General features: G+C 39.5%; 1 protein-coding gene across 1 annotated transcript; it reads left to right on the top strand.

Moving 5' to 3' along the window:
• Positions 1-2917: 2917 nt before the first annotated feature.
• sost (sclerostin) lies at positions 2918-9818 on the top strand. The gene is made up of 2 exons (XM_061232290.1): positions 2918-3225; positions 7195-9818. Exons 1-2 carry the CDS (start codon positions 2997-2999, stop codon positions 7605-7607), a joined length of 642 nt encoding a protein of 213 aa, XP_061088274.1. The 5' UTR covers positions 2918-2996; the 3' UTR covers positions 7608-9818.
• Positions 9819-12956: the final 3138 nt, after the last annotated feature.

The following is a 12956-nucleotide window of genomic DNA, read 5'->3' as shown; positions in this document are numbered from 1 at the left end:
ATGATTACGAATGATGTTGCCAAGAGGTAGCATATACACTCAGTGAGCACTTTATTAGATTGATTCATTTTTTAGACTTCTACTGCTGTAGCCTATCCACTAGATGTATGATGTGTTCTGTGTTCAGAGATGCTCTTCTGCATACCACTGTTGTAATGTGTGGTTATTTGCATTACTGTCACCTTCCTGTCAGCTTTGACCAGGCCATTCTCCTCTGGCATCTCTCATTAACAAGGTGTTTCTGTCTGCAGAACTGCTGCTCACTGGATTTTTATTAGTTTTTTGCACTATACTTTGCAAACTCTGGAGACTAGTGTGCATGAAAATCCCTGGAGATCAACAGATTCTGAGATACACAAACCACCCTGTCTGCCACCAACAATAATTTTGTGGTCAAAGCCACTTAGATCACATTTTTTCCCCATTCTGGTGGTTAATGTGAATATTAACTGACACTCCGGCCCCGTGTTTACATGATTGTATGCATTGCACTGCTGCCACATAATTGGCTGATTAGATAATCGCATGAATAAGTAGGTAATAAAGTAAAAAATGTTCCTAATAAAGTGCTCGGTGAGTGTACAAGGAGAAGAGTAGACCGAGCACAGATCCTTGTGGAATTCCATATCTTATGATATGAGGACTCGTTGGTAATATAAACAAATTGATGTTGTTCTGATAGATAGGACATGAACGAAGAAGGGGCCTGTCCTCTTAGGCCAACAGTGACATGTGAATGTGTAGCAAACTATTTTGTAATCACTCAGCCAAAATCTGTTTTTTTGTTTGCATGTGGTCATTTGGGACACTACATTCGATAATTTGGGACACAGCATGAATGTATTGACACAAAGATACACTTAACTTACAGATCATTATTCAAACATCCAAATTGTTTATACGGTTCCTTTACCATTTCATATCTAGAAATGCATTTATGCAACAGTAAGAAGTATGGCATTCGCTTTAGTATAATCCCAGCAAAAATATAGTTTTCTTAAAAATGACTGAACGGATTACAAAATAAATTTATGTTAGTCTGAAAGCAGGCTTGGAGGAGAGTTGAGTTTTATTGCCCTGCTTTGCTAATGAGCAAATAAGGCTAATAGGCATCTCAACTGCTGTTCTTTTTTAACAATCTGGCATCAGCATTTTGCAGTTTTATTACACAGCTTTTTGTATGATATAAATATGAACGCAACAATAATTTGAGACGTCGAAGACTCAAGCACATGGGGGCAAAGTGGATAGGGTTAAGCAATGAGCTTGCTGTATAATGTTTTCTATTTTGTATAGAGAGGCCTCACATAATGTTAGACCTCATTTTATTGTTATTTGGAGAAACATTCCCAAAAATGTTATCATGATGAAACTGAACCAAAGCCTGTGTTCCCTGGAAAGAAACCAGCTGGGGTATAAAAAGGACCTCCAAATCATGGGGGAAGGAATGAAGGGTACAATCTTTCCCCAAATGCGGTGAGCAGCGTGATGGTTGCTCACAAGTGCACTGACAACCATGAGTGATGCTCAGTTAAGCAGGATCCGAAGACAGTGCTCCCTCTTTCCAGACCCATAATCATGACTGCCACTGCAATATCATATCTTGCAGAATAAAAATACACAGGCTTAAATAACAGGCTCAAGACTTCTACAAGGACAAACAATGACAAACTTGTCAACGCTGGCGCAACAATACACCATTCTTTTACCCAGGCTTTCTAAATCCTTCCTTATACAATTAAAAATAATAATAAGTATGTCCCATAAAGAGGTGCTGCCATTTTAAGTAATGTTTTTTCAAATGTTTATTAACTTCTGGGCCCCTCTTTGAGTAAGTCCTGAAAAGAACAACCTGGATGTTGGAGCTAGCAACACCATTATTGAGATAGCTAGGTACAGCATGAGTAACTGGGAGTGGAAACAGCTAAGAATGAATGAACATTCACTGAAAACCCAGAAACTATGCCCAGCTTTTCCCAGAATGTGTTGCTCTATTAAATAATGCACTCTGGTTGGTACACATTTCTAAACCTAGCTTTGTTTTTCCGTAAGAAGTTATTTGGGATCATGCCAAACAAAAGAGGCTGTAATCATCAGGTAAAGTATTGCTGTGCAGTTGACTTGTTTGTTTGTTTTTCCTGAAGAGGGCGCTATTTGTGCCAAGGAGCCACTGAATCAAAGAGGGCAGTCAAAACATCAAAGGTGAAAATAAAAAATGTTTTCACTCCTTCCATTTAGCGGTTAAGTGACAGATTGTGCCTAGGAAAGGCTAAAAGATTGACATTCACTGAGTTTAATGGAACTGAAGGCAGTGGCATAATGATAGAGTTTCATATAGATGCAGAAAGATCATTTCACTCTCTATAACCTGCCTTTGCAAGGATAATTTCTGTTTCACTTGAAGAGTACTAAACTTACCAATACGCTAGTTTTGTTATTGTGTGGCCTACCCCACATGCTCAGAAACCACATTTTATTGTGTGTAGTGTATACAGTTATACAATTAATATAACTGTAATTGCCTGTCAGATTTTAGAGATTACCTGTGTTTAGATAAATCTAAAACTGGCAATTATTATCTGAAGTTAGGACCATATCATTTTATTCTGTAAATGTAGCCTACAAGGAGTTCTACCAACAGGAAACACATCAACATAAAAAACAAGAGGTTTATATTGGCATTAGCCTATTTGAAAATATGATGAACAATCTTGAAAGTAATGAATGGGGAGGGAAGTAACACTAATCCCAGAAGATTACACGTAGAAGCGCTGTCTGCACCGGCGGGTGGCTTCTAAAGTTGCTCACACGCCGCCCCACCGGTTTCTCAATGAATTGGTAGGATCCCTCCCACTTTGAGTAAGAGCTTAATTATATGATTTTTGCGAAACAAGAGGTACTTAAATAGCTAGAGCACTTCATATCTAGGTGGAATTGTACAACTTAACCCCCCGAGCATCTGGAAGACGTTTTCCCGTTGATCGATAAGCATCAATATGCAGGTGTCTCTTGTTCTATTATATTCCAGCTCAGCGCTGCTGCTGTTGGAGGGTTGCTGCACAGCTGTGCCAGGATGGAGAGTTTTAAAAAACGATGCAACAGAAATAATTCCTGAATACACCGAAGAAACACCATATCGAGAGGAACCCATTCAACTGTCGAATAATTCAATGAACAGGGCGAAGCACGGAGGAAGGAGGAGATCATCGAACACTGCCTCATATGGTAAGGGTTTCAAAACCTGACCAAATTTATTTTGGACATGCCGTTCATAGGCGGTAGTTAGTGCGAAAGAAAACCACAAGATAACTGTATTTGGCTTCCTAATCTATCTACAAGTGCCCATGTGGGTTAAACAATCAACTTTATATATATCCGAAACATACAGCTGCGAGCATTTAACATTATGTTTTCATAAGAAGTAAATGTTTGTGTTGGCATCCTTGAGAAAAACCACAGCTTTGTTTGTATTTTATTTATTTGGCCATCATCTGACAGCAGGATTGCGGCAAGGGTGTATTGCACTGCGCTGGAACTGTAGGGACATCCCCTTTAAGTTTAAGTGGGAAATAACGACCTTATAACAGTATTCGAACTGGAATTTTTCAACAGCCTTTGTATTTAAACATATAATATAAATCCTTGTTGTGATCCTGCAATTTGAAGAATATGAGAATGTTATTATTTATTATAATTCAACAGTATTAATGTCTCACAGATCAAAAGGCAGCAAGTGCATATTGATAATTGCCTAGCGAATCCACCGTATCATTACTGTTACTGATGAGAACAATTCATTTAAATGCAATGCAAACCTTATATATATAAAGCTTTTACCTTCAGACTGCATCATTTGCTAAAGCCGAATTAGATCATGCCATCAAACCTCTATTAGAAATACGGTACGGCTTAATCAACGATTAAGACCATAATCCAAATCCAAAAGCTCCACACAGTGCAAATATTTTCGACATAAAAAACGCATATCCTTCAGGGATATTGATTGGTAGTTTGGCAATCAAATAAATAGTCTAATATTTATTCCACAAGATAGGGGAGACCGGGGCACAAACCAACACGGGGCACAGTTGCATTTGTGCAAGAATGATCGGTTTGTTTTCACTTATGTATTATAGCAACCCGCTTTTCGTGTGTGAGGTTTTTTTTTATCACCAGTGTTTTTTGATGAACTGACGATATGTGAACGCCACAGACTCCAAATATATATCCTATTATAAATGCATCAGCCACAATAAATTTTAATGTAAAGTTGTATATTCCATGTGTACCATGCACTGATTTGGTCCTATTTAACTCGCTCTTATCCATTTCTTCCCAGCCATTCATTACATATTAATGTTGCCATATGCGGTTAGTATAGACGAAATATAGACCATTTCTACCAGAAAATCAGATGAAAAATGTAAATACACATCATTGTACGTCGCTCTGCATAAGAGTGTCTTCTAAATGCCTGTTATGTAAAATGGCAACCTTTCACTTGTATTGAAACAAAGCATTTTCTGACATTTCAAACGCTGTTTAAATTTGCCCCAGAGCTGTTTAAACTTGCCCCATATTCGGGGCATGTTGGAACAGTTTCACTCCTGCTACTTTCGACTGAACTGTAATCACCAGGAATATCTTAGAACTGTAACGGTAGTCTATATTCATTGCAAAGACATTTATCTTCCTTCTGGATTACAAATATTTGCTGTAATACGTGTATATATTTTTTTAATGAGCAAAAATCTAAAAGTGTTTGCTTGTTGACCCCTACCGTTGAGTACTTTGTGAGTTTTGTTTCTTGGAGTTTGCACAATTCACAGACTTTAAAAGTCTGTGAACCGGATGGTTCCTCCTTTATCACGTTAATATATGTCTACAAATTCTATTTTATGTACTCCATCTATTTAATTACAACATTAAGTCTTTTAATGGCAATTTCAGTGTTGAGTTTCAGTCGTATTTTTTAGAATGAATCTCGCCTGTAGTCAGTTAAGATGATTCTTAATTCTTGCTGGATTGTTTGTAGTTACCAAAGAAAAATATGAGTGACTTTAACCCCTTAAGTATCACCTCTTTTTTAAAGCACAAGCGACATAGCCAAAATAAAATGGCTACTATTCTTGAACTCTTTTAACTACAGGCATAATCCTGGTCTCTTCTGAAAGGTAACCCTTTGTGGTTTGTTTTACAACTGATATAAAATGGGGTCACATCAACGAAAATTGCCCTTATATTGGAGCCAAAGCCGTTTTGAAGGTCTTCCTTTTGAAGGTCTTCCTACTCGAGAGGGTAGAGATCCGAGAGGCTTGTTAGGCATGTTTTATGCAAGGCTAACAAACGTAATGTTATTAGCTAAAATGCTTCTCAGTCAATACTTCAATACCATATCACTAGGCGGTTCTAGGCTGAGCTGAAGTTATACTGTATTTTTTCACGGAATGCAGATGATGCCTTTACTGTGCAATTGGATTCCCGATACTGGTCAGAGAAGCACGTCCATGGGCTCATCCTGTTCCAGAGAGCCTATCCAAAATTTTGCATTCCTAAGTACAAGCACTTTTGTAAAAGTATGCAATGGCGAAAGGGACAACAATTATAATTCCTCCAGAAACATTCTAAGTAAACAATGGACATTCTATCGATGGTTCTCTGAGTTAGCACGTTTTTATGATTGCATTATTATGCAGTTGGTTCGCTGGACCCTTGCTATGAAAAGGACACTGACATTACCTTATTTTGTGTGGTGTATGGATTTCCAAAATGCAGAGAAGGTCCCCCCACGCTTGTTTTGCTACCCACATGTTAGAACTCTTGTCGCTAAAGCAATGGCATTTTAAAATAGGTTACACAGATAGAACCCTGAGTTTTAACCCTATCCTGTCAGCATAGTGATTGAAAATTTCACCTTGAAAAAAGGAATTTCACCTTGAAAAAACCCACACCAGGCCAGCCCTGGGGTTAAAAATGGTGCAAGAAATACAATTTTTTGTTCACAAATAGTTCTGGCAGTATGCTTAATATACAATCATTCTATGACAGTTGGTGTCAGTTAAACATTTCTTCAAAGCAAATTCAGGCAAGCTTAAATTCAATTCAATTGCAATAGCTGAAAAATATAACTTTTTTTGGAAAGAATAAAAAGTGATAAAGAATAATCGCTTTTTTAAAGTTACATGCAGTTAATTATTTACATGTTTACATGTTGTGGGTCTGTGGAAGTCACATTATTTATTGCATTCCATGCTCCCTCTCTTCTTTTTAACTTTGATTGGCTGGGATCCAGGGGTCATGGCAGGGATGCTTACCTACCTCTGGCACATCTCCAGGTCCTCCCCACATTCAACACGAGGACAGTCCTTCTGCTGTGGCCTTACAATGGTGCAATATCAAGTTCACACAGAACGGAAAGAATTTAATTCGTCTGACACAAAGCCTTTGTTTGTCCCTTTAAAGAAAGGCACAAAAGAAAACAGATCTTTGCAAAAGTGTATCCTTTCCTTTCTGCCACCTCATCAGGCAACAGTGTCAGTAAAAACATGTCCTTTTTTTAATACAGAATGCATCTCTCTTTCTTCTTTTTTATGACTGCATGCCCGACTCATACCCATTTGGTCCCATTCCCATTTCACAAGAAAAATCTACTTTTACAAAAAACAGACATTCAGGCTTAAAACATAATCAGACAAAATCCTCACTTAGTACTTGTGAAAAGGTATAGCCACAAATGCAGATCTTAGACCAATAAAAAATCCTTAAAATGCAAAAAAAAAAAGTGTTTTTTTTCCTTGGAGTCACATGGTTTAAAGTGGTGTCTGAGACCTGATATGTCTGCCACACTTAATCTGACATGAGTTGCCTCTTTTGATACAAACACTGAAAGGTGGGTCTCAAAGTGGAGAGGCTTTGTTTTCAGAAGATTCTGGTTTGAATGAAGCTTTAGAATGGATCCTCTCATGTACGCACTATTCTCACGGTGTATCGTAGAGGGCCTACTTTTCAGTGCTTTGCTTAATCTTTGTGTAAGCAATACGGGTTAGCATCTCTGACTAGCATCATCTTAAAAGAACTCAAGAACAGGATACGTCCAGATTCAAAATAGTTTGTTTAAAGTTTGCTTTCATGTGTGCAGCAAAGTAGTGCGAAGCTGAAGTCACCAGAGTCTTCTCTCCTCTGGCCCTTCTCAAGGTGCCTCCGAGCTGAGCTGCCGGGAGCTGCGATCCACTCGTTACATCACCGATGGGTCCTGCCGCAGCGCCAAACCGGTGAAGGAGCTGGTGTGCTCCGGGCAGTGCGTGCCCTCCCGCCTGCTGCCCAACTCCATCCTGCGGGGCAAGTGGTGGAGCAGCAGCTCCTCAGACTACCGCTGCATCCCGGCGCACTCTCGCACTCACCGTGTGCAGCTGCAGTGCCCGAGCGGCCACAGCCGGACTTACAAAATCCGCGTGGTCACCTCCTGCAAGTGCAAGCGGTACACCCGCCACCACAACCAATCTGAAGCCAAGGGGACCTCTTCCCCCAAGCCACGGCGCAACAAGAAACGGAGCCAACAGCAGCCCCAGGAGCAGAGCAAGAGCCCAGAGATGGGCAACTCCTACTGAGGATCCCGCGCAGACATACACGTGTACATACGTGCACGTACACACATACGCACACACACAGACACATACGCCCATATGCATACATGTCCATGCATAAAAAAAGCCCCACATACTCAAACACAGCACACATGCCCGCATGCGCACACTGCTGCACGTGAGCACGCACAACGCTCCTTCAACAGAGCAAGAGAAGCGGAGAGATGCGAGAGCTGTGCATCAGACTTCCGAGTCGCACATCACATTATACGCGCTCTACAGATTTACCCAGATGTGTATTAAGATATGTATGGTCTGTTGAGTCCTAACAGAATGGGACAGCACACAGCTGGTCAGGACTTTGGGGGATCAGCGGGTCGGGCCGGGTTGGGAGTGGGAGGTACACACTTTCACAGACACATTTCCTTTGAGTTTTGTGAAAGGTCCAGTTTGAATTGCATTAATTCCTCCACATGTAAAATTAATCTCCATGCAACAAACCGGGGAACCTACATCCACTTCACCACTTAAAGACTAGTACAGACATCCATGAAGTAGGCTGTGTCCCTGAGGTGGACAACATATTTCTATATACACTCAGTGAGCACTCTATTAGGTAGACCTGTACACCAATGTGTTAATACAAATATTTAATCAGCCAATCATATGGCAGCAACTAAATGTATAAAAGCATGTAGACATAGTCAAGAGGTTCAGCTGTATTTCAGACCAAATGTCAGAATGGGGAAGAAATGTGATTTAAGTAACTTTGACCATGGAATGATTGTTGGTGCCAGGCAGGGTGGTTTGAGTATCTCAGAAAGTGCTGATCTCCTGGGATTTTCACGCACAACATTCTCTCGAGTTTGCAGAGAATGGAAACATCCAGTGAGCAGCAGTTCTGCGGGAAAAAGGGCTTGTTAATGAGAGAGGTCAGAGGAGAAGGCCAGACTGGTCAAAGCTGACAGGAAGGTGACAGTAACGCAAATAACCACACATTACAACAGTGATATGCAGAAGAGCATCTCTGAACACACAACGCATCAACTCTAAGTGGATAGGCTACAGCAGCAGAAGACTAATAAGTCAAAAAAGAAGTCTAATACATTTCTAATAAAGTGCTCAGTGAGTGTATATAGAATATGTAGCTACAGTATATTATTTGGCTTTGGCTTTACCCATTTTCATCACTTTACTCTATCCACGCCTCTTGAAGGTTGGTCTGGGACCCCTCACCCCGCCTGAGGCCGGTCGTTCCCAACAGCAATAGCTGGACGCGCTGCTGTCCATGGACTGCTGCAAAATGGCAGAGCACCTCTGCCAGTCTTGCCAGAGCTGTCAGAACTAACACTGCCGTCCATAACCAAAAAGGTGGTGTCACAAGAGCAGACCAGACCCCTATGAGACCGGCTGCCCTCGGGCAAATGTGGATGAAATATTAAACGGACCCAAACTGTGACTGCTTTTAATTACCAAATAATCCTGTTGAGGAAGTGAGTCATCAGAAAAATGTTTTTTCACTTCCAGTCTTTCACAAGAGAATAAAAAGATTCTCCACATGAATAAAGGGTACAAAAAGTCTCTCCAGTGGTGGGACAAACTGATTATTATTTTCAAGAGACATTTGAAAAAAAGACTCAATAGACAGTATGAACTATGTTATAATTACTGTCATTCGTGTTACTTTCAAAAGGAAAAAATGCCAAAAGGAAAGGTTCACGATTCTAGTCCCATGGTTTGGACCACAGCATCATACTAAAATTGTACTGCTGATCCCAGCCAGTGAAGAATACTGCCACATATGTTTGAGTACACTTATTTTTGCCTATTGCTTCCTGCCCTCTGTTTTGTAAACAGTGCTGCCAATTTTTGCTTCTTCTCAATTGTGTGTTTGAAATAGCAACTGGAAAGGAGCTAGTCATGTATGCAGAGTTGCCATGTTAAGCACTGTTGATTGTTTGCCATAGTGGTATATATCCAGTTTGTACATACTGTACCTGTGGGGTCTCTTGGAGTGGTTCCCTCACCTGGCAGTGGGCTAAAAAACACTTCCATACTTCCATGGGGGACCATTAAAAAGAATTACCTGCATATTTATTTTTTATTTCTTCATTTAAATTATTTATGCATCTTTTTGTAGTTATATGATAGCAATAATTGTCGCATAAATGTAATAGTGAATTTCAAAAGAAAAAAAGAATGAATGAATAAACTAAAGAAAAATATATTTGAAAACAGTTGGTTGTCATTTCTTTTCACAAAAGCTCTTTTGGCAGAGCTGATTCTTTGCTGTGTCTGTACCTGCATGGCAAGGCTAGCCCAGTTTGTCTCTCAGTGCACCTTTTTTGTCAACAATGCAGAGCGATTAGGAAGCTGAGTTCTGCGGCACTCAGGAATGTCTGGAGTCATTCACGGAAGGGAGGGAAGTAGATATTTGCGCAAAGGAATTTGTGAGATGCGCGCAGTTGAGTCACTGCAGCATCGCGCCTTTTGTTTGGAGAGGCGGACGTCCGCCATTGATCCTCATGACATGAGCCATTGCCCGTCGTTCAGTCCTTTATTTGACTTGCCTTTCAGGGTTCCCTGAGACCCAAGCTCTGGGCTTTGAGAAGATTTTACTCACAAACCCGTCTTTCCCCACTAGATCTCCAAGCTTCCTGTGTTTGCCATGCCTGAAACGCACTTAGGCCTTACAATGGTGCTCTAATAGCCTTTGAGGGCCTCTGAAAATGCACATAGTGCCAGGCACTTGTGTCAAGCACAAAATTAGATGTTTATGTTGCATTTTTCTGCCAAACAGGTTGGTTCAAGTTCTTTAACCCTTTCCACCTTGCCCCCACCCAAATTTCCACCTATTTTGTACTAGTCCTATAAAACTGTCAATTTCTCAAAAGCGATTTACTGCACACATATGGTTAAAGACTTAAATTCAAAAAGAGGCTTGTACCATTAAGAAATTTGAGACAGACCAAATTTATGTCAGAGTACGTACATACAGACGTTACACTAAAATACAAAATAATACTAATAATTACAAGACACCTATGCTTGTATAGTTTAGCACAGAATATCTCAATTTCTAAGGACCAACCCAGAACTACTTTATATTTGTGTACAAACTTGATGTCATCTTGTGTACAAAATATGGCAAATATATAGACAGCCAGTGAAATTCCACAAGTCCTCACAAAACTGCACTCAGATGTCCTCAAATCTCTCCAAATAAAAAACATCTGCATATCGTTTTGTCCAGACACATGGATGATCAGAAAATCTTATTTCTATTTAAACAGATTTTTTGATACAAAAGGATAAAGAAAATTAACCTTCACGTGTGTCTTATTCACATACTATATGTTTTCATAAGCATGTCCAAAATGTTCAAAAAGCTCTCCAAAAACCTACTTACTCAACCTAATTATTTTTGACAAATCAGCATTACATTTAAAATTGAACTTTATTTCAAAATTAGGTTAACCAGAGTTAGTGCTGTTAGCCAGTGCAATTACAGGTTTACATCTATAGCAAGTAAAAATCCTGTAATTACGCACGTCTGTATATTCATTCTGCTATGCAAATGCAGCCATATTCCTAAATATGACAAATTGCAACATAATTTTCTCAAACAAACATAGTTTTCTCGAAAATGACTGGACGGATTACGAAATGAACTTCAACGTTAGTCAGAGAATAGTCATACTCTCATAACCAGGTGGGATATTTGGTTCCATGAATATGTCTGTATTGAATAATTATACCAGAAATATGTCAGCCAGACGTGGAATAAAAGTGAGCTAAAAAAAAAAAACCCAGTGGGCCTCATTTATGAAACGTGAGGCGAACAAAATTCACCGTAAATCAAGAGGTGAATTTCTTCACGAGTGGTCTCAGTTGTTCCATTAATTTATATTTTATTTAGATTTTAAGTGGCAAAATTATTTTAATAAGCCAGTTGAATATTATAATTACTTATATATAAAAAAGCAACAGGATTCAACATTAAAGTGGGTGAGGTTTCATTCCGGTAATCCTGATTAATTAATGCTAATGGGAGTTTAATATAAATTCCATAAAACACATAAAAAGTTTGCTATAAATACGGCATAGCCTGCTTAGACCGTCATTTATATGTCTGGCTTCTCTTTACATTAAATGTACATTTATTGCTTTAGCCTATTAGAAGATTTGGGGGAAGGCATAGCCTACTTCGGAAAGAGAACATATTCAAAGACCAAGCCAATTTCTTTGGTGAGGCTCACAGAAGAAACAACAAACATGCACTTCATTTGTTAATGAGTTTAGTTTTTTGCCTCGCGTTTACATTACATTACATTATTGCCATTTGGCAGACGCTCTTATCCAGAGCGACGTACAGTTGATTAGACTAAGCAGGAGACAATCCTCCCCTGGAGCAATGCAGGGTTAAGGGCCTTGCTCAAGGGCCCAACGGCTGTGCAGATCTTATTGTGGCTACACCGGGATTAGAACCACCGACCTTGGGTGTCCCAGTCATGCACCTTAACCACTACGCTACAGGCCGCCCCATTTTCAGAGGTTGACGTGAAATTTTTCTCAGTCAGAAGGTGGTAAATCGATCATTCCAATATCACGTGAACGCAGCATTAGACTTTCTTTACATTACATTTATTGCTTTAATAGAGCATTAAAGCATGGGTTACTTCATTTCATATTCAAAAACAGAGCCGATTTCTTTGGTAAGGCTCAAAAGTCGGTTCCGACTGCCCAGACACCTCTTTCTCAGTTTGTGCCACACACTGGAGCCAGAACACTGGATCCACATACCGTTCCTGTCTAATTACAGAACATGGCCAGGTGCTTTCTGTCCTCAGCTTCTTGCGGACTGGCACAGGATAGTGAAAATATTTGGCTCCTTGATAATCCCAGACAGTATCGTATCTCCTATAATTTTAGAACTTTGCCTTTGCCAGTTTTGTCAAACCATTTTTGTTTTACCTGTTCCACAGTATGTGGAAGTCATGTGGTGCATATGTAGTTTATGTAGTCTATAACAAAAGTAGGATAATTACCAACAAACTATGTTTAGATGTTAGTTTGGAAAAGAAGGAAGCCTACTCCTTACACACCTTTATTGTAGACCATGTTTTGATCCCAGTGGATCTTCGTCAGGTGTGGTACATCGCTTTATGTTTCTCCGCTAGGACAATCAGCTTAATAAACAGAATAAACAACTAACAATAACAGCGAGTTCAAGTTTATTTTAAGAAAACATCATGGCATAGAATATGTTAAGTCCTAGATAAGTTTTAATATATATTTTCATGTTTTTTAATCTTTTGCATCAATTTATGCCAATTATACATTTTGCACGTGCTTGAAATTGATTGCTAATTA

This window comes from Conger conger, chromosome 2 (assembly GCF_963514075.1).
Source record: "Conger conger chromosome 2, fConCon1.1, whole genome shotgun sequence".
Taxonomy (NCBI): Eukaryota; Metazoa; Chordata; class Actinopteri; order Anguilliformes; family Congridae; genus Conger; species Conger conger.
The sequence above is the reverse complement of the archived record's forward strand: the minus strand, read 5'-3'. Positions and strand labels throughout refer to the sequence as shown.

Coding starts and splice junctions, on each gene's coding strand:
- sost (XM_061232290.1), top strand. CDS start 2,997: ATGCAGGTGTCTCTTGTTCTATTATATTCCAGCTCAGCGCTGCTGCTG. Junction 3,226..7,194: donor ATCGAACACTGCCTCATATG/GTAAGGGTTTCA, acceptor GCCCTTCTCAAG/GTGCCTCCGAGCTGAGCTGC.